Source organism: Anguilla anguilla, chromosome 10, assembly GCF_013347855.1.
Source record: "Anguilla anguilla isolate fAngAng1 chromosome 10, fAngAng1.pri, whole genome shotgun sequence".
In the NCBI taxonomy this organism is placed as follows: Eukaryota; Metazoa; Chordata; class Actinopteri; order Anguilliformes; family Anguillidae; genus Anguilla; species Anguilla anguilla.
The window spans coordinates 27490064-27512769 of record NC_049210.1 but is presented as its reverse complement, the minus strand read 5'-3'; the positions used below and the strand labels follow the sequence as shown (position 1 = coordinate 27512769).

General features: G+C 40.1%; 1 protein-coding gene across 2 annotated transcripts in view; it reads left to right on the top strand.

Moving 5' to 3' along the window:
• Window positions 1-21881, top strand: part of LOC118237099 (collagen alpha-1(V) chain-like) — a 132730-nt gene extending 110849 nt beyond the window's left edge. For both annotated transcript variants that reach the window (XM_035435537.1, XM_035435536.1), the window contains 18 exons: window positions 14-67; window positions 425-532; window positions 2562-2615; window positions 2742-2795; window positions 2892-2945; window positions 3051-3104; window positions 3240-3347; window positions 3526-3579; window positions 3673-3726; window positions 9165-9272; window positions 9385-9438; window positions 9775-9810; window positions 11576-11629; window positions 11933-12188; window positions 12531-12643; window positions 13824-13892; window positions 16165-16398; window positions 21081-21881. In XM_035435537.1, the coding sequence (XP_035291428.1) occupies window positions 14-67; window positions 425-532; window positions 2562-2615; window positions 2742-2795; window positions 2892-2945; window positions 3051-3104; window positions 3240-3347; window positions 3526-3579; window positions 3673-3726; window positions 9165-9272; window positions 9385-9438; window positions 9775-9810; window positions 11576-11629; window positions 11933-12188; window positions 12531-12643; window positions 13824-13892; window positions 16165-16398; window positions 21081-21227 (1665 nt within the window). In that variant the 3' untranslated portion in view covers window positions 21228-21881. The remainder of the gene's footprint in view (window positions 1-13; window positions 68-424; window positions 533-2561; window positions 2616-2741; window positions 2796-2891; window positions 2946-3050; window positions 3105-3239; window positions 3348-3525; window positions 3580-3672; window positions 3727-9164; window positions 9273-9384; window positions 9439-9774; window positions 9811-11575; window positions 11630-11932; window positions 12189-12530; window positions 12644-13823; window positions 13893-16164; window positions 16399-21080) is intronic.
• The last annotated feature ends 825 nt before the right edge of the window (window positions 21882-22706 follow it).

Genomic DNA, 22706 nt, shown 5'->3' with positions numbered 1-22706 from the left:
ACTCTCTGTTCAGGGTGATGCTGGGGAGACAGGAGAGCCTGGTCTGCTAGGGGAAATTGGTCCAGTTGTAAGGAAACCTCCACCTTTCTCACCAAACTCTTCACCTCTGTCACCAAACTCTCTACCTCCTACCAACTTCACCTCTATCACCAATCTTTCCACCTCTCATCAGCCTCTCCACCTCTTTCACCAAACTCTCCATCTTACTGAATCTCATCACCTTGCAACATCTCACGGCACCCGAAAAACTCAATATTTGATGTCAGGTCACAGCTATCAGGCCGGTGAAAATAGACACCAGTATGAAGAGAACAAATCTTGTGACTGTGTGAAAAAATAAGTATGCTGCAGTGTTGTATTGATACTGTATCTTCAGAGGAAGTCTTATGTATGCCAGAATGTTGAGCATAATTGGGTTCTGCAGGGCCTGCGGGGTGAGAGGGGGGAAAAAGGAGAAGCTGGTCCACCTGGTTCTGCAGGGCCTCCTGGCCCTAAAGGTCCTCCTGGAGACGATGGTCCAAAAGGCAGCCCTGTAAGTATTGGTTCAGAATCACAGGTTAAAATGCTTAACCTCTTAGCACAAAGCCTCTAGTGGTCGGCACTTACTGAACTCAGAAATTCGGTGCTACTGCAACCAAAGTATGAGTTAAAAACAGAAACGCATTGTTTTAGTTTCATTAGTAGACGATACACGACAACTATGCCAAATATGGAGTTTCGCAGTGCCACCATTGTCGCTCTGGTCATTCATTTAACATGCACCCCCTCCCTGCAGTTTCATTTACAACTACGCCCCCCACCCATGACATAATGGATAATATTGTCTTCCGCCATAGCAACAAGATAAACTCGACAATACCTCTAAGATATGCCAATACAGCAGTGAAAACGCTGCTCACTGAATAACGAAATAAACAAGAAAAAGTTTATTAAATGATGCCATGTCATTCTACAGTCAATATCTGGGACTAAATATTGAATAAATATACAACCTTACAGTTGGTTTTACGCGTAGATATGTTCCTTTTGAGTCTGAGTGGTCATATATTGTCTTGGACAATCCGTTTGGGAAATATACGCGCATTTGTGATGCCTGGGTACCTTCCAAAATAGCTGTGCGTAATACCACAAGTGTTGTTTACGACGTTGTAGCCCTTTGTAGTACAGTCTGGCTTGATTAATAATTAATTTATTCAGTAGGTGAGAGTACAAGCTTTTTAACGATGTATAACATGTCTAATTTTGCTTTTGGAATACCGTTTTATAGGTCAGCGTAACCGAAGATTTTCTTATCATCGCATTCACTTATGCATTCACTCTGTGGTAACAGTAAAAGACGCTGCACCTAATGAAACGTGGTGAACGATTTTTCGTAATTTCTTGGAAAATACTATTATTATTGAGGACTTCTGGGCATAGTTAAGTCATATGTTTGCTGATAGACCTAGCTGACATCGTTTTCTGGAGCAAAACAGAAGCAAATAGAACAGTATCATTGATATACTGTGTCTCTGTCTCCATCTACTTAACATAGATAAGATTTCATTGCTATGTAAGTATTACTGCTCAATCAGTTTAAAGACACTCAATTTTGAAATTGAGTGTCTTTAAATAGGTTAGTGGTATTATATAATGTGGATATTTCACACTGTAATGTAAGTGTTAGTTAGTAATGTAATAGTTTTTGTGAAGCATGCAACAGTGATGATGTGAGAGTTAGAACATTGCCAAAACGTGGTGGACAGTTGAAAATTGTTTTCATGTCATCCATCCCCATACAAGAAAACATACGAGAGTACAGAGTATAGAAATACATACAAGAGTTAATTATTACACATTTAGGTACTTTACCGCATTGTGTGACAATATTCTTGCATTCTTTTTTTAATCTGATAGCAATGTTTCATCTTAAACCTTCATAAGGTTGCTCATTTATATGCTTTATAATAGACAAAAAGCATTTTATTCAATTTTGGAGAGATTTTGGATATGTTTCTGGACCCCCATAGATATTTTAGACCACTGTGCTGACTGAAAGCTTGTAATTCCCACTTGAAAATGATGCAACAGTGAGTTTCTTGAGTCAAAATAGTTGATTTGTAGTGAAATATGTGAATGTTGTGATTTACAGCAATGCATAATTTAGACATTTTGGATAGATTTGGAGATGCTGGGTACACTGCTTAATTTTTGCTTCATACATCTATAGTAGTTGTACATATCCACCCTTAGATTTTATAAACTTGTGGTCAAGAAGTTTCTGATCCAGCACATGTATAGTTTAACCTGCTATATATATGCAATCTTTCAGTATTTTATTGCAAAATAAAAAAGTGCAAATTCATTTTAGATTTTTTGTCTAGACAATTGCATTTGTGGCATGAATATAAACTAATCTGCATTCGTACTCTGTGTCTCTGTGGTGTACACATCTGGAGTTATACAGCTTTAAATAGGGTACCCCCTAAATGGGCAAGGATTGGCAAGATTTGACATGTGTGCTAAGGGGTTAACAGAAAAAGAGACTACACTTTCCAAAATGTTTTTCTGTTCTCTCTCAGGGTCCAGGTGGTTTCCCTGGTGATCCTGGTCCTCCTGGAGAGATCGGTATGCCTGTAAGTGCAAGCCGCTAATCTTTCGTAGAGGCTGCAGGGAAAACTGTTGCTCCTGAGATTTCATGTTTTAGGAAGTGACATCATATCACAAGTTGCGTACCCTTCCTGTTCTTCCTTTCACCTCAGGGTATGGATGGCCTACCAGGTGACAAGGGAGAGGATGGTGAACCTGGTCAACCTGTAAGTGCACTTGAGGCTCACTTGAGGTTGCATGATTTGGATCTTGTGATTTTCTGTGTGATGGCTGATTGTGTATTTACTGTCTTGCTTTGGCAGGGCTCTCCCGGTCCGACTGGCGAGTCTGGTCCCTCCGGCCCCACTGGGAAACACGTAAGAACACATCCCCCTGTTACTCTGCTGCCTGTACCCTAAAAAGCCTATAAATCCTATGAAGTAACCTGTCTATTTTCCACTCTCTCTCTCTCACTCACACAGGGTGGCCCTGGTCCTGCTGGCCCTGAGGGAAGAAGAGGTGAAAAAGGAGCGAAGGTATGACATTATCATCACCATCATCATCATCATCATTATCATCATCACCATCTCACATCTCTTCTTCACATCTTTGCTTTTAGCTACATCCTCAATTCCTATGATGAATTATACTGATAGTGTGTGTGTTTTCAGGGTGAGGCTGGTGTGGAAGGTCCTCCAGGAAAGACCGGTCCAGTGGGCCCTCAGGGACCCCCAGGAAAGCCTGGCTCTGAAGGCCTCAGAGGTGTCCCAGGCCCTGTGGTGAGTAATGTCTGTCTTTCTATCTGTCAGACAATCTCTGTGACTATGCCACTGTGTCTGTGACTGGTTAATGTAGCTTTATCAATATTTCTTGTGTATCACTGTGGTTGTATCAGTAAAATTATGTCAGTGTGATTTTCTCTGCACTGAGGCTACGTTTATTTTTCTTCCACTGCAGGGTGAACAAGGCCCCCCTGGTTCCAAAGGCCCAAATGGACCTCCAGGGCCCATGGTATAGTATGCTTCACTCTCAGTATCTCCGTGCTGAGAGGATGGTGACAGCCTAAATGACTGTTTGAATTGTCTCTGTGCCTGTCTCATTCAGGGTCCGCCAGGATTACCAGGTATGAAAGGTGACACAGGGGGAAAAGGTGAAAAGGTGAGCTCTGTTGTAGCACACACATCTGTGTGGTTTACTTAGAACTGCGTAAAATGCCTTTGAAATAAGAACTGTGCACCTTACTCAGCATGTATTACTATTGAATTATGTCCTATATATCTAGGACCAGGGGTTCTCATAGGCACACCAATGGCACAGTCAAATAACTAAATATACAACTTCCAGTTTCCAGTTGAAATATTTGTAAAAGCTATTTGATCTAAGTTGATCTAATATGGGGAGAGTCAGGACTGAAAGTGAAAGTCAGGATGGAGGTTTTTGAGCCAGTGGCTGTCACTCCTGGTCATGGAGAGCTGCAGAGTCTGATGGCTTTTATTGGTACCTAGAACTTGATTAGCACAGAAATTGGTCAGTTGAAGCAGTTGAGAACACAGTTAACTCAGGTGACCTGGTTTTTTTGGGACTCAGTCACCGATCTTAAGAAAAAAACAAATACCAGCAGCCTCTGTTGCTATTTTGGACTAGGATTGAGTATTACTGCAGTAAAAAGAAAAATTACTGATTTGGTGCAAATGGGACAGTTAGCAAAGGGGATTGACAAAGAGGCTACCGGACTTCTAGCTGGCGGAGGGCTGAAGTACAATGCGAGTAAAACGGGAAACAAACTGGTGGACCTATATATATCCTAATACCTTTGGACTCTTGATTGAGCTACTATTGAATAATTGGCTGTTTGGCATAATACAGGCATACCGAGGTGTGGCTCACTAAATGTCATTTGTCACAATTTCACACTAAATCATGTTTTTGAGTACTATAGTTTCACATCACACCACACAATGCTAAAAAAAGGCTGCACATAAATATATTTCAGTACAATACTGTGGGCCTCATTTTGCCAGAGCCAGTTGGATAATGACTGTGCATTATACATGTACGCAATGGGATGTTTATTGCTCCTGGTTCATGGCAGTATATTGACATACAAGAAAGGTGAATACTGATTCCAACTTAGGACATTATACTGGCATACAGCAAGGTGGCTATTGATCCTGATTTGGGATGGTATACTGACATCTCATTAAAAACACGTTTTCAACGTACAAAAATGCCAAGCCATTCACCCATACAAAATTTATATACAAGTCATTCATTCAAACTGGCTAAATCTAGGCCTGCCATTAAAAGTACTGATATAAATGACGCCAAGTTACTGTACTACAAACAATATAGGCTATCTTGCCTCACAGAAATTAAAGAAGCTGTATTCCAAAGCAATGCTACCTAATGTCTCCTAGATTGTTTCAATTCGCTTGGCCCTGTGTTTACAACCATACAGTGGATAAACAGGGTAAACATATGTATGGGTAGGTTTGTAAGAGTGAAGATTGATTGAATAGGTGTCAATATGTCCAGTTTTTATCTGTATGTACTGTATGTATTTAGCTGCCCAGCCTTTCTGTTGCATGAATGATTGTGTTTGTAAATGTGAATGTTACATGCTGTGAGGGAAATGTAATATTGTATGTATGTACAGTACCAGTCAAAAATTTGGACACACCTACTTACAGAAGGGGTTTCCCTTATTTTTACTAACTTTCACATTTTAGAATAATAGTCATCAAAACTATGAAATAACACAAATGGAATTATGCAGTGACCAAAAAAGGTAAAACAAATCAAAACTATATTATATTTAATATTATTCAAAGTAGCCACCCTTTGCCTTCATAACAGCTTGGCATACTCTTGGCATTCTCTCAACCAACGTCATGAGGTAGTCACCTGGGATGCTTTTCCAACAGTCTTGAAGGAGTTCCCGTATATGCTGAGCACTCGTTGGCTTCTTTTCCTTCGCTCTCCGGTTCAACTCATCCCAAACCATCTCTATTGGGTTTAGGTCAGGTGACTGTGGAGGCAAGGTCATCTGATGCAGCGCTCCATCACTCTCCTTCTTTGTCAAATAGCTCGTACACAGCCTGGAGGTGTGTTTGGGTCATTGTCCTGTTGAAAAACAAGTAACGGCCCAACTAAGCACAAACCAGATGGAATAGCGTGTCGCTGCAGACAGATTTCCACTGGTCTGATGTCCACTGCCTGTGTTCCTTGGCCTAAGAAAGTCTCTTCTTATTTGTCTCCCTCAGTAGTGGTTTCTTTGCAGCAATTCTACCATGAAGGCCTGATTCACACAGTCTCCTCTGAACAGTTGATGTTGAGATGTGTCTGCTGCTTAAACTCAGTGAAGCATTGATTTGGCCTCTAATCTGAGGTGCTGTTAATTGCCGATTTCTGAGATTGGTGACTCTAATAAACATATTCTGTGCAGCAGAGGTAACTCTTGGTCTGCCTTTCCTGTGCTGATCCTCATGGAGAGCCTGTTTCAAAATTGCACTTCATGGTTTTTGCCACTACACTTGAATAAACTTTCAAAGATCTTGTCATTTTCTGAATTGACTGTCCTTCATTTTTTAAAGTAATGATGGACTGTCGTTTCTCTTTGCTAAATTGAGCTGTTTTTGCCATATTATGGACTACTACAACCAGAAATGACGGCCTTCTACCCAATAGGGCTATTTAACACCCACCCTACCTTGTCATAACACAACTGGTAGGCATTAGGCATTCATGACATTCCACAAATTAACTTTTAAAGGCACACATTTACTGTGTGTTCCTTTAAAATGATGATTTAATCATTGTGCTTCAATATTCTCCACTTCTAAATTTCACTGAATTTCTAAATGAAAACTACTTGTTGGGGGGTGCATTTCAAAAAACATTTTTTTTTATTTTTTATTAAAATTTTAGTTTTGTGAAGACATTCATACATAGGCATCAACTTCACAATTTATATGTTTCTAAGAAACTAATTTAGAGAATTTCAGCCTTTAGATCAAAATGTCTAAGATGATGAAAAACATACATTCAGTCAGTGTCCAAACTTTTGACTGGTACTGTATGTACAAGATATATTTTACATTCAGTATTTATTGTATGTAGCAAATATACAAGAAGTTGTATATTTAGTGAAATGAACTTGACAACCAAGTATAAACATATATTTTCTGTAGGAATATGCTTTTCTGTAGGTATTCACCAGCAGTTTTGTACATTCGTTTAAATGTCTTGCATAAGGCAATTGTAGTTATTTGACACTTTGATGTGACACAAAGAGTGAATGATGACATTGTGAGATAGTAAGATTTAAAAACACAGGGCCAAGTGACTTGAAACAATTTAGGAGACATTGAGTAGCATCAACTTCTGTGAGGCAAGATAGCCTACACTGCCTGGCCAAAACAAAAGTCGCACACTCTAATATTTTGTTGGACCGCCTTTAGCTTTGATTATGGCGCACTCGCACATGTGTGAGTAACTTGGCATTTTTGTATGTTGAAAACGTGTTTTTTATGAGATATCATTTCTTTTTGCAAAGCGTTTTATTATGCGAGTGAGAAATGTGAAGTGACCCTGTAAGAAACGGTTGTGGATTATGGCTATCCTTGTGTGAATTTGCACAGTCTGTTGAGGGTGTACCGTTTAGCAGTTTTGGTTTGCTATATATGTAAAACAGTGGCTGTGACAAAGGGTGCGGTGGCGTAAGTGTAAACGGATCAGAAACGCAGGTGAAATATGGCCAGTGTATGTACTCACGGATTTGACGGCCATCCAACAAGCCTTGATTGACAAAAGGATCAGCAAGCCCGTAGAATTAGAGCTCCCTAGGTCGCAACTTGTGTACCCTTCTGTCCTGCTCCGTTGTCTGTTGTTTTGTGGAGATGCACTTTTAGTGTTTGTAAGGTTTATAAGGCATTTTGATAGGCTTATCTGCAGGTGGGAATCCTCTTCGCTGTTTTTCTAAGCTAGAAAGCTAGGAAAACTTGATAGCGGAGAATAGGAGCAGACGCATATGTCCCAGCAGGCTTTGCATATGAGAAAATAACAACAGTGTGAGAGAAATTAGGATGAAATGACTAAATTGCGTAGTTGAAACAATATGTTTTTAGCAGAATGGGCATGTAGGTGAAGGCTGACATGATGACAGACTATAGTGCGAAGTAAATGAAGTGACCATGAGTGAGCTTAGTATCCTTATCGAACGGTATATATAACAGTCACTATAGAATATTAGCCATTAAAATGGAGGGTTAAGTAATGTGGAATCTATTACACTTATGTGCTTTTCTCATGTTCAGTACTAGTAGTTATAATTATGAGTGAGTCATGATTTTAAATGTAACGTTTTAGTGGGGAGTTGCAGAACGTACATACGTAGTAATTGTTTGTATGTGGCTAGATAGAGAACAGGGTGAGGTGACATGAATGTAGAAACGTAGAATGTAGAAAAGGAATACATTTGCCATCATGAAATGCATATGGGTGGCCGTAAGTGAGTTTTGGTAAAGCAAATATAAGCGTAAGAAAAAATTAGTGTAAAAGAGGAAATTATCTGCCTGAGGGTGAGGCGGGATTCAATCCTTCATCCGGAGGTTTACCAGTCTGTGACTTTGTTAGTGCAGCACCATGACATATCTATGCAATGCGTGAAATATCATTAGCAAACCTGTCCGTGGTTTTAAAGAAGAACACAAGCCAGTAAGCACAGAAGAGCTCCCGTTGAATCCATATGGCTTGCCAATATTGTAGCCGGTTAATAACTGAACGTGCAGACGGTACATCATACTGCAGTGTATACGTTCTGTGAACGGCGGGTAGATATGGTGCAAAAGCAATAATTGAGAAGTAGTAGACAATTATTAGTGAGGGTAAAAGCAGATTAAAGAAACATGCTCCTAGCTGGGCTTGAACCTAGGACCCTGTGTTCCCAAGACTGTAACCTTGCCCACTAGGCCACAGCAGACTAGCTGTTTAAACTGGAAATGTTTCAGAATAAAAAGGTATGGGTATTTTGCGTGTGTATGCAAGTTTTTGATTGGGTCGTGTAAGTGAAGATTTGGCTGGTGTCGGTAAAATGTCCAATGGGGAGACATGTTGTTAGTGGGATTGGCGGCAGTAAAAATAAGAAGAAGAAGAAGAAGAAGAAGAATGAGAAGAAGAAGAAGGAGAAAACGCAAAATCCCCTTAGTTTGGGGCTTTATTGTGTGGACATGTGAAGTTGTTTATGAATTCTGTCTATTGAAATGGGGTGAGAATGTACAGAATGTAATGTTTTTAAGTGCTGAGTGTCTGTTGTGGTTATTTCTGTGGGGAACCCTGAAAAGTGCCAAACTCTCGGTGCTGTATAGGTATGGGGCATTCCCTGCCAAGGCATAACTTGGCTGGACGTGCCATCCCAATACAGCAAGGTGAATATTGATCCTGATTTGGGAGATAACTAACACCGGAAAATGAATGTTAATCCTTATTTGGGAGATTACTTACACAGAGCAAGGTGAATTTGGATCCTGATTTGAAACAGTATACTGACAAACAACAAAGTTAATATTTATTTTGTTTTGTTGGCTATTTCCTCTTAGGGGCACCCTGGACTCATCGGGTTGATTGGACCCTCGGGCGAGCAGGGAGATAAGGGTGAAAGGGGTCTTCCAGGCCCCCAGGGATTGACAGGATCCAAAGGTGACAGTGTAGGTGACCCACTGACTCCTCCTTCATCCTCCTTGAATAGATGCAACTTAACCAAAACTGGATGAGTGCATTGTAGATGTATGACATGGCTGCGGTTATCCCCCCTTCCAGGGCATTGCAGGTCCCACAGGTCCACTTGGCCCCCCTGGCCCTCCAGGACACCCAGTAAGTTCACCTGTCCTCAATTAGCAACATTCATTCTGAGGTGTGCATTCTTCAAAACGTGATGATGATGAATCAGGGCTTTCTGATTATTCTTTTATTAGATAAACTTTTATTAGGTTGTTTTTGCCTTTTTACTAGATGTGCAGAGGGCATAGGCTCAGTGTCTAGCTACTTGTTCCATCCTGGCAGAAAATTCCCAGCTGAAACATGACAGCTGTTAAAAATATAAACAATAGAAATGAGAACATGTTTCCTCATGAGTTTGTAATTAATAATATTGGACTGAATCCAGACACTTCTGACAAACTGAAAACAAGATTCTGTCTGTGTTAACAGGGTCCTCCTGGTCCGAAGGGTTCAAAGGGTTCAGGCGTAAGTATGGATTAAAAGGAAAACAAAATTTTCTGATTTAATATTCAGCTTTTTTTTTTGGCCAGTACATGGCATATGGCGAATGGTTGCACTAGAACAGTCACATTTTCGTCATGGATTTTTACGCTCTTGAGCCCGTTCTGTAAATTAGGGAATCACCATGCGCCAAAGTGGGAGGAGAGGTGCAGTGGGGGGTGTGTCAGTGAAGATCAAGCGGCGCACTGCAATTTCGGTGTCAGAGTAGACACCGATTGGCCCCTGTGCTACCTGTTCAGACCAGGTATATAGTGCAAGTTTCAGCCTAGTGCAGGATCATAACCTATTCAAAAGCCAGTCAACTGTTTTTGTGTGCTGTTTAATTTTACTTTGGTATAAATCCTGCAAGCAGGAAAAGTGCATACTGTGCATTTATCATTCATTGTCTATTTTCTTTCTTATCATGTCATTTATTGCATTTATTTCTGTTTTTAATTGTTGCTGGTCTTATACTACACTGTGGTCCCAGGATATTATATTCTGTTCTTTTTCTTACACCCATCAGTAGTGACAACAATAACACTAAATGCAACTTGTACTTCAGCAAACTTAAAATGTAGATAAAATGATACCTACATGCATTACCTGCATTGGTTAATTCTACATGTCGCTAGGCAGCCTAAAAATAAAATTCATTCTGAATATGGAAATATTATGGGTTCTGTGCATTGCAGAATTAAAAATTATGTCCAAGGAGAAAATGGCCTGCAAATTATGCAAGCTGCAGCTGTCCTACTAACCCTGGAGATTGGTCAGTTCAGTTTAGTAAGCCTTTTTTGTAAATTAATGATGCACTGAGGACCAGACATCCTCTTTTTCCCCCAAATATTTCATCTTTTTGGAACTAAAAATATCCATTCAGACAGGTTTTTCTAAGTGCCTAAATTGTCTGGTTAGTTTTTGCTTGTTCCATAGACCATGGATAAATTATCAAATAGCCTAGTATGTTCATAATGCCCACATGCTCCATCCTCCATCCTTTATTGAAATCTAATGTATGCTTACTCTACTTGTGTTATAATTTTTACTTTCATTTAAGCAACAGTTGATCTACATCATAAGTCATTTTAATGCTGTGATTGGCATCAATGGCATTATGATCTTCTCTGGTTTTATTTTTAAAAATAAAACTTCAACATGTTGTTGTCATTATTTCTTGGTTATATCATCGCGCATGTATGCTATTTAACTACAGGTTTAATGGGAAATTAAAACTGGGCCACAATAAGTATACATTTAGGCAACATTTTAATTGAAAATTTTGACAGAAGAAAATTAACTAATTTCTCTTGAGATTCATTTGAACTCAATTTGACGCACCCTACTCTGCAGTTCCCACACAAGGACGTCTTGGGATAAACTTGGTTGGGATGACCTTATTTGATTGACTGTGACTGAATCCGGCTGTAACATACCCACTGATAATACATTCAGCCTAATCCAGCTAATTTTCTACCAGTGCTTTTAGCTGTGCACTCCTCGTCTCTGGAAATGAAAATACCAAATTTCAGTAGTCACATCCTGTGTGCCTATGTGGACTGCGGCAATGCGCCATTGATTCCTGAAAATATAGCCCCCAGAATCATCATGCATTTTGTGGTCTCAGTAATCAGTTCCCTGCAGTGAAGGCCACAGGGTTGCTTTGTGGGGTCTGGATTGCTGCGATTGGCAGCAGTTATGCCTGGTTTGTTTCCTGGTATAAATCTGGGCTGTTTTATCATCACTGCAGGGCTATGCGGGTCAAAAGGGTGAGATGGGCATTCCTGGACCTCCAGGCCCCCCTGTAAGTCTGCATGTTTGACTTTAAAAGTCTGTACCCTCAGGTAGGTACCGGATTGTGAGTGCATGGTATGTAAGGTTGGATAGTATGTATAGTCCCACTTGCTTGGTCTCTCTTGCTCTCTCTCTCTTTCATACCTTCCCCATCTCTAAATCTCCCCCATTCCCTCGCTCCCTTCTCTCCATCTTGATGTGGTGGCATTTAAAAGGATGTGGTATACTGGGATTTGAGAGATCCGTAGGATGATATGTTAGCAAGAGAAGATGGAGGATTTAGTGTGTTTAATAAAGAACGTCTTGCCCTCAGGGTCCTCCCGGTGAAGTCATCCAGCCCCTCCCCTTGCAGTCCTTTCCTAAGAGGAGTAAGAGGAGCATTGATGGCAGCCAGCTGATGGGCAACACCGATGGCAACAAAGACTACAATGACGGGATGGAGGAAATCTTTGGTTCACTCAATGCCTTGAAGCAGGAGATTGAGCATATGAAGCACCCGCTGGGCACTCATGCCAACCCCGCCCGCACATGCAAGGACCTGCAGCTGTGCCACCCTGACTTCGCAGACGGTGTGCCACAGACCAGTCTTAAGCCGCGTTTCCACTGCAGGAACTTTACCCCGGAACTAGGAACCTTTTGAGGAACTCAGTGCGTTTTGACCGCAGGAACTAGGGTCTAAATTTAGTTCCGGGGGCTTTATTTTACCCCCCAAAAAGTTCCTGCTCGGGGGGTAGTACTTTCCAAAAGTACCGGAACCTTTGGGGTGGGGCACAAGCGCTGAAAATTAGTTTAGTTCCTTGAAAAGTAGTTCCTGGGACTAACGCGGCTTTATATAGCACCTTTGACCGATCCTTGAGTGCTTTTTACCCTTACTAAATGCACTGGCAATGGTTGTGGTATGTCTGTTTCAGGCGAGTACTGGATCGATCCAAACCAAGGCTGCCCTGGTGACTCCTTCAAGGTTTACTGCAATTTCACAGCAGGGGGGGAGAGCTGCATTTACCCGGATAAGAAGTCTGCAGGAGTGAGTCCCACCTCCCTACTCTGCGAACACGACACTGTCCCAATAACTGAACATTCAGTTCACCTCTGTTTTTACATTACATTACATTAAAGCAGAGTTGATAGTCCGCCCTCCTTGTTTTTTTTTTTGTTTTTTTTATTTTTTATTTTTAATTCGTACAGGGAGAAAGTAGAGAAGGTAAAAGGTAGGGAAGGGATCACAGCTCAGAAGGTGTCATGGTGGGGAACTGAACCCCCACCAAACAAAGGGATTTGTATATGGCTAGAGAGTCGGCCACCCTATGGACTATGGCACGTCTGGCCAATTCATCCCCTTTTCACATCAATGTTTATGGCAATGGTATCTAAATTTACATAGTAAATAACTTATCCTCAGAAAAATTGTTCAAAAAAGCTGAGAAATTTGGGATGTGTATTCCACTAATGTCTGATCATTCTTTATTAATTTTGAGCAGGAAGCACAAGTACTGTTGCCTGTATGGGTTACTTTCAATCTACCCAGTCTTAGGTTGAGAGAGCTGTAAAAACAGGGGCAGCACCTCTCTTAAATTTTATTTTTAGTGTTCCTCATTCCCTATAATTGCATGTAAGTATGTTATCAAAGTGGCAAGAGTGAATTTGAACAGCACATTGTGCTTCTGTGGTGTGTGGGTGAATGAGCTTAAAAAAAGCTATAAAACCCACAGCTCCATTACCCCTAATGGTCCTTGGCAGTCTGCTTAGCCTGGTACTCTTGTTTTATTATGGATAAACAAGGCATTAACACAGAAGATATTTTCAGTGGGCTCTCTAATACAAAGCGTGTCTACTACTGGGGACATTATGGCTCAAATGTTAATCCCAGCCTGTACAATGGAACAGTCCACTCTCTGGCGTGGGGGTTAGCCCTGTGCTTTCCCCACACACTCACACACTCACACACACACAAACACACACAGATACTCTACCACTGAATGTATCATTCTTTAACCTTTTGAAGTATAGATTTTTTGGAATTTCATTTTAATTTTTTTCAATATTCTAAGGACTCAGTTCTACAGCTCTGTTGCATTCTGTTACCAGTAGTGATCATTACATCAGCATTCGAATGTTCAGTTTAGAACATTGTAATCACATATTTGTGATCTTACACCTTAAAGGATTAACTTATAGTTGGTCATCTCTCCTTTCCCATACCCAAGGTGAGACTGACCTCCTGGCCAAAGGAGATTCCTGGTTCCTGGTTCAGTGAATTCAAACGTGGCAAAATGGTAAGCTGACCTTGTGGTTTGTGTGAGTAATTTAATTTAATGAGTTGCTTCAGTATCTCTCACATTATCAATCCTTCAAGTAGAACATGGTTTTCCCTCCGGACCAGAGCAGTCCGACTCCAGTGTTTGCTGGTTTTTGGCGTTTCTGTACTGAAGTAGTTCATTTAAGTCACTGGTTAGCAAAGTCCATATAAACTTTTTTTAACAGCCAAAGCTGGTTGCTGACTGGAAGAAACCACAAAGATATGTTGATACTGCTGCCCTCCAGGACTTGAGAATCTGTTGCATTTTGTCCCTGCCTTGTTTCCCTTAGTTGTATGGTATGAATTTTTGTTTTCCTTTGATCTTTCTCTGCTGAAGGAACTGAAGCTTGGAAACATGCAGAGCTAGACCATTTTTGGGACTGTAGAGTGGTTGCTCTCTAATTCTCTGACATATGACATAGTGGCAGGATTGAAATGAGTTTATGAGTTGAATGTGGCAGTTCATGCCATGAAAGTGCCTGCAAACATCGACATACCTCACACTACACTGGATTACAATATTCATTTGATATTGTGTTCAGTGACTGCTGGCCAATTTAACCATTTTGCATCAGCAAGCTAGGTAAAAACATTTTTAAGCCAAATAAAGATGTTGATAAATGTTAATATAACAATCAAACAAAAAACAAATGAAAAACATTTTGCATATGCTGGCACACAGTGTCTAGCATGTGTCAGTCTCAGTGTTACTATCCTTTCAGATGAAGGATGGCTGTGTTACAATATACAGAAGATTTAACTGGAAAAAAAGACTGACAATGGAAAGTGATGGAAGAAAATAAATCTCAGGAGAAGGGGCACACAGCAGGCTGCCAACTATAGCACCTTTCTCCTTCATACAGGATCCAATCTTACTCTCTCACTATGCCGAGAACTCAATTTTCCCTCTTTGGGCCCTGCGGCATATCTTGCTTTTCATTGTCTGTTTAATCATAATTTAAAATATTTAATTCAGTGTTTTTTCATATAGCAGTTCTGATATGTAATTGTATGGGATAACGTCCGTTCTCTGTGGTTTCACTGTGCATATTTCACACACTACAACTTAGTTTCTATCTTTTTATCTTTGTAAATGGCTCAGCTCTTCAATGTATCTGATTTGATGTTAGTTTACATTTTCTTTCCAAACCTCCTTCTTTCTATTGTACACAGGAGCAGGTGAGAATAGAGGATTTAGAATATGTATTATGACATACATGCCTGAAAGGTCTTCAGTTTGCCCTGACACATACAGTTGAGGCCAAAAGTTTACATACACATAGGCTAAAGACATTCAAACTCAATTTTTCACAACTCCACACATTTCATGTTACCATACATTTCCTGTGTTAAGTCAGTTAGGGTATCTTTGTTTCCATAAGAGGTAATTTCAAAATAATACCTAAGAGACAGATTTATTTCAGCTTTTATGTACTATATCAGATTTTCAGTGGGTAAATAGTTTACATACACTTTGTTAATATTTGGTGGCATTGCGTTTTAATTGCTTAACTTGAATCAAATGCTTGGGGTAGCATTCCACATGCTTCTCACAATACTTTGTCGGAATTTTTGCCCATTCCTCCTGACAGAACTGGTGTAACTCGGGCAAGTCCGGTTTGTGGGCCTCCTTGCTCGGACATGCTTTTTCAGTTCAGTCCACAGATTTTCTATGGGATTCAGGTCAGGGCTTTGTGATGGCCACTCCTATACTTTCACTTTGTTGTCTTTAAGCCTATTTGTTAAAACTTTAGAGGCATTCTTAGGATCATTGTCCTGCTGGAAGACCCAGATGAGACCAAGTAACTTACTAGCAGATGTCTTGAGGTTTTGCTTCAGTATTTCTGGATAATGCTTCTTCCTCATTATGCCATCTATTTTCTGAAGTGCACCAGTCCTTTTTCCAACAAAACACCCCCACAACATGATGCTGCCCCATGCTTCACAGTTGGGATGGTGTTCTTCAGATTCACCCTTTTTCCTCCATACATAGCACTGATTATTATGGTAAAACAGTTCAGACCAGAGAACACTCCTCCAAAAGGCTAGATCTTTGTCCTGGTGATCACCTGCAAACTTCATTCTGGCTTTTTTATGCCAGTCTTGGAGTAGGGGCTTCTTCCTTGGTGCGACAGCCTTTCAGGCCATGGCAATATAGGATTCTCTTAATGGTGGATATAGATACTTTGGTACCTGATGCCTAGGCAGTCTCCCTGTATAGACCGTTCCCCTGTGTATTTTTTTTACAGATGTCCTATGTGGACTCTGAGGGGAACCCCATCAGTGTGGTGCAGATGACCTTCATTCGCTTGCTCAGCACCTCAGCCCGGCAGAACTTCACCTACAGCTGCTCCCGCTCGACAGCCTGGCACGACATCGTTCTCAACTCCTACGACAACGCCATCCGATTCCTGGGTTCCAATGACGAGGAGATGTCCTATGATAACAACTCCTACATCACCGCTCTGGCAGATGGCTGTGCGGTGAGGATTGGGTGTGGTGGGGTAGGAGGAGTAGCACAACCCTTATATGCCCCTCAGTCATTCCGTTATCCTGCCAGATAAATGCACTGCATGTTACACATATGACCACTGCGTTTTCCTAATGAATGTTTTATAACTATGGAAAATATTAATGGGGTGAGAGGGGAGAGAGAGCAGGGGAGCCATGACTGTGAAAAAAGGTTGCGATCACTCATCTGCCCGTCAGCCATGACAAACCTCTATATTAGGGGAGGGAGTTTTGAAAATCCAACTGCACTAGATTTAACCCCTTAGCGCACATGCCAAATCTGGCCACTCCTTGCCCATTTAGGGGGTACCCTATTTAAAGCTTTATAACTCCAGAGGTGAACACCATAGAGACTTGAAAAATGGCTTTAATGAAGCAAGACATTTGTACCATTTACAATACTAACTTAGATTAGTTTATATTCATAATTTTGGGAGAAATAAAGTGTCACAAATGCAATTGTCTAAGCAAAAAATCTAATTTGCTCTTTTTTAGATTGCAATGAAATACAGAGAGATTGCATATATAGCAGCAGGTTAAACTATACATGTCCTGGATCAAAAACTTCTTGACCACAAGTTCATAAAATCTAAGCGTGGATATGTACAACTACTATAGATCTATGAAGCAAAAACTAAGCAATGTACCCAGTGTCTCCAAATCTATCCAAAATGTCTAAATTATGCATTTCTGTAAATCACAGCATATTCACGTATTTCATTACAAATCAACTGTTTTGACTCACTGTTAATCATTCACTGTTGCATCATTTTCAAGTGGGAATTACAAGCTTTCCGTCAGTACAGTGGCCTAAAATATCTAGGGGTCCAGAGAAATATTCAAAATCTCACCAAATATGAATAAAATGCTTTTTGTCCATTATAAAGCATATAAATGAGATGAAACATTCACCAATATCTTCCTAAGTTTTTTCTTAAATTTGTTCTTAAGAAAGATCCTAAGAAAATTCTACGTCAGATTCACAACGTTCTTAAACTGCAGAATTGTTCGCACGTGTTCTTAAAATGATGAATCCCATTGTCCTCGTAAATGTAAAGCATTGTTCCTAATTAGCATAGGTAAACGCCCCGCCAATCCCCATAAAAGGGCATGAGACTGCAGGGCCGTGTGCACACAGAAATCGAAAAGAAAAGTTGAGAGCGAACAAAGTCAATAATGCCCAAACGAAAATCGAAAGACGGTGGAGCACCGGACTCCAAACATAACAAAAACTTAAGTAGTTCTGAAGAGGAGATATTGCTGAGGGAAGTGAACAGCAAATGATCTTTCATATTTAGTAGCGTCAGTAGTGGATATAAAATAACACAAAAAAGATGCATGGGATGCTATTACTCGTTCAGTGAACGCTGTATCTGGAGAAGGGCGCACAACTGATGAAGTAAAATAAATGGTTTGATGTCAAATCTGAGACAAAATAAATAAATAAATAAATAAATAAATAAATAAATAAATAAATGCTGGTGGGCGTGGGCGCAAGGAATTGTGTGTTATGCATTCAAACGGCAAAGCGCTTCTCGTCATATTAATACTGCTAATTAAATCAACCGGCGGTAAACTGCATCGGAGTAAACCCGTCGCTGCACAAAACACTGCACAAAAAATGTATTGCCAGTCATTTTGGTGTCATCTCCCCAGTGACGACTCTGAATAAGTGTTCTCTTCTTCAACATGTCCAAGTGTTTAAAAAGTGTTACCTAAGTGCTGAGTTTGTATTCAAAATTGAAACATTTGCTTTTGTAGTATAGACCAAACATTGCATAATTGAAACCCCCAAAAAGAAAAGGTCACTACGATGGTTTGATTTTTATCATTTATTTACAGAACTCCCGCTGAGGCAACCACCCTCTGAGGTGGAACCTGGCACCTTACTGCTTTGTAAAATAATGAAAATAATTATTTTAAAAAATATTATAAATGATAGAAATATTATTAATTTATTAGTAATTTAAATCCTATAATATTATACAACTGTAGAATTGAAGAAAGCGCAATAACCAATTATTTTACACAAACATGTCAGCACTCAAATGTGCTCTTGCGTGTACGTAGATTCTGTGTGTTCCAATGTTCCAACTGTCACGTCATCACTGTTGCATGCATCACAAAAACTACTAAACTACCAATGAATGCTTACATTACAGTGTGAAATATCCTCATTAAAATGCCACTAACCTATTTAAAGACATTCAGTTTAAAAAATAACGTATATAACCGAAATATTTTGAGTAGTAATACTTACATAGCAATGCTGAAATCTTATCTGTGTTCAGTACATAGAGACAGAGACAGTAAATCAATGATTTTATGTCTTACTCCAGAAAACGATGTCAGCTAGGTCTATCAGCAAACAAATGGCTTAGCTTTGCTCAGAAGTCCTCAATAATATTTTCCAAGAAATTACGAAAAATCATTCACAACATTTCGTCAGGTGCAGTGTCTTTTACTGCTACCACAGAGTGAATGCGATGATGAGAAAACTTTTGGTTACGCTGAGATATAAAACGCTATTCCAAAAGCATAATTAGACATGTTATACATCATTAGAAAGCTTATACTCTCACCTACTGAATAAATGAATGAAATGAAGACAGACTGTACTAAAAAGGGCAACAATGCCTTTAACAACACGTGTGGTATTACGCACAGCTATTTTGGAAGGTACCCAGGCGTCACGAATGCGCGTATATTCCACAAACGGATTATGACCACTCAGTCTCAAAAGGGACACCTCTACGCATATAACTAACGGTAAGGTTGTATATTTATTCAATATTTAGTCCCAGACATTGGCTGTAGAATGGCATGGTATCATTTAAAAAAACTTTTTCTCATTTATTTTGTTATTCAGTGAGCAGCGTTTTCACTGCTGTATTGGCATATCTTAGGGCTATTGTCGGGTTTATCTTGTTGCTATGACATAATATGATTTTTTAGTGGTGAACTAATATTTTTATGAATGCCAAGATAGACAATATTGTCCATTATGTCATGGGCGGGGGTGTAGTTGTAGATGAGACTGCAGGGAGGGGGTGCATGTTAAATGAACGACCAAAGTGACAATGGTGGCGCTGCGAAACTGCATATTCGGAATAGTTGTCGTGTATCATCTACTAATGAAACTAAAACGCGTTTCTGTTTTTAACTAATACTTTGGTTGCAGTAGCACTGAATGTCTGAGTTCAGTAATCTCGGCACGCCGGCGTGCCGACCACTAGGGGCTTTGCGCTAAGAGGTTATTCAGATTTTGTTAATGGCAGATTCAGCTAAATATCCAATGGATAGAATTATTGATTGCAGGACTGGAGTATTTGTGATGATGAAATCGGCAGGTAAGTGAAGAAGAAACAACGTGTGAAGTTGTATCTGAATTCTGTGTGTTTACATGAGGTTAGACGTTACAGAAGTTAATGTTCTTCAGGGCTGAGAGACTGTGGTCATTGTGGTTATTTCTGTAGGAAACCCTGAAAAGTGCCAACCTCTTGGTGCTCTGTAGGTATGGGGCATGCCCCGCCAAACGTAACTTAACAGATGGTGTACTTGCCGACTCAATCTAAGGAGTAGGGATGTGAAGGGCGCATAATTCTGACTAGTTGCTGCCTGAAATCAAATGATTGTTTTTTACTATACCACTAATAAAAATGCCACTATTTGAATCAGTGGAGACCATGAGATTAAAACATTTAAAAAGTCAAAAATGAGTATCACACGCCAGCATGACACCCCTGGGTGGGAGATGCGGCAGTGCCGGGGAACAACGTTGGTTGCTGCATGAAGAGAGAGAGAACGCACCCACACGAACATGAAATCAAATAAACCACCATCTTTACCATTTTCCATCATGGGTTCCGAGCAAAAACAATAAACTAAAACAACTAGCCAAAATAACAAATACAAAAGAAAGTAAATCAGTGCGACCACTTTCCCGAGCGCCACCCATAGCTGGCCCACTTTACAGCCGGCACCAGCTCCTCCAACATCCCAGCTGAGAATCATTTTCTCTTTATTTTATCCTGAGCTCTACAGTATGTGTATGTTAGGACCTTAAAACTGCTAGGTGTGCAGTGGTAAGAGTCAAAGAGGAATTCCAGGTTAAAGCGAATGCAATTTATTGTCCAGTATGTTAATAATGGCAATATACAGTGGTGCAAAAGTGTGTGTGGAGTTGAATGACTACATTATAATCTTCCCGAACCATTCCACGTTTTTCCTTATGTACCCAAAAGATAAAATCAAAACACCTAGTCATCAAATAAAAATGCAATCATGATAAAACAGAACATCAATGATCCTGCTTGCACAATCTCTGTAAGAATATCACACCGACTTAACCTTTGTATCTGGCTGGGCATAGGTATTAAGCTCTTTAGTCAGCGCCGCACCCCCAAAGTCTCTAAGTTGTTCCCCATGACATCTGCTTTCCAGAAATACAAAACGTGATTACATTGTATCATGGAGAACCTAAGGTTCACATAATGCTGATCAAGGAGGATGTTTTGCAACTCCCTGTCAGCACAGTAAAGATTCTGTTTTCCTTTGGGAGTCTGATAAGAGGCAGACTTCCGTGAACTGCCCTACACATACTAAGGAGATTCACACTTGTCACACGCTTCATACTTGTCCTTTTGTTTTTCAGGCAAAGAAGGGATATTCAAAAACTGTGTTGGAGATCAACACTCCCAGGGTGGAGCAGTTGCCATTTGTGGACATCATGTTCAATGATTTTGGTGAAACCTCACAGAAATTTGGCTTCGAGGTGGGCCCTGTCTGCTTCAGTGGATGAGACTGATAATAAAAATGTAATGAACAGAACACTGCAAATCAATGAATTACCAGAAAAACTTGTCATGCCAACACCAGGAAAAGGAAAACAATTCAATAAAAATTGTAAACTCCATGCACCCTCTCTCTGTCACATGCAAGTTTTGAAACTAGAGGAGTCGGTTACTGCAACTCAACACCACATGCCCTGTACCCCTCCACAACCCCACATCCACACTCTTAGGTGTGGTTCAGTTACTTTGCCTGAATGCTCTAATGTGTGCTTTTGTACTTTTGGGAATTTCACACGCTGAGAGGGTGCGACCTGCAGTGTCTCCTCCTATAGTGGGAAGTGGGAGATGTGCTTCCTCCCCAGTTTTGTTTATGTTATATACCCATTCTCAGAAACAGGGTTAATATATTATATATGTTTGGAGGTTTTCTTGTAATTTATAATGATGAAGATTTCAAAACATGCATGTGACTTTTTTAAATCATATGGCTGGAGAGTCCGTTGGGATGAAACAGAGAACAAAAACAGGAATGAAGTGTGAGACGCCGTGCTGCAGGAGCAAAGCACAGCTGTTTGTCATTTCAAAGTCAAATTATAATAATCCATATGGAAAATTCACACAACAATGTAATCTCATTGGAATAAAGCAAATGTTTACAACAATGGTTTGTCTTTCTTTATGGCTGCACCATTTTTTATTTTTGTAAAATTGCTGTTGTACACTTTCTTATTTCAGACTGAGCTGAGTATTTTCTTTTCATGTAAAAAAAATTACAGACTCATTTTTCACTTTACCGTTTCACTATATCTATGATATTTGCATAATATAGGGATAATATATATGTGTGGTGTCACATTGATACAGGCTGTGTACCTGCACATGTACCTTGCTATCCTCCAGCCATGGCCAGATTTGGACATTGCTAATTCCGGCCTTCTTCAACAGTGTATATGTTTTGTTGTGGCCTAGTCTTTTTGTTATGCATAACATTAAATTTGTAGAGATGCTTCTGTATATTTGTACAGCCTACCTGGTAGCAGGTACTAAAGTTACAGAAATAACTGTGATAATAGGCTTGTGGTAATCACAGGTTATAACAATTTGTTAAATGTGCGAAACACATCACTTATCCCGTTCACTTCTACAGGAGTTGAGTAGAACCCTGTGCATGGCCAGTGCTTTCTCAAGGGGGATTGTGGGTTGGCAGCATATGCACAACGCTTGTGTCCATCTGGACACAAGGCTGCTTCTGCATGGCTTTTTCTCAATTAAAACCTTGAAGTTTCTGGCTCTTTAGTGCTTTGTTGAAGACTGAGGCTAAAGCTGAAATTCTGTCTTCAGGGGATAAATGGGAAAACTTGAAGAGAGAGAGGGAGCAGGGAGGGCAGGCAGGCTGCAAACAGGGATATGTCAGGATATTACAGACCTTAAACAGCCTTTGGTGCTTGTGTTTTATTGTTCTTAACTCAAAGTACATCACAGAAATG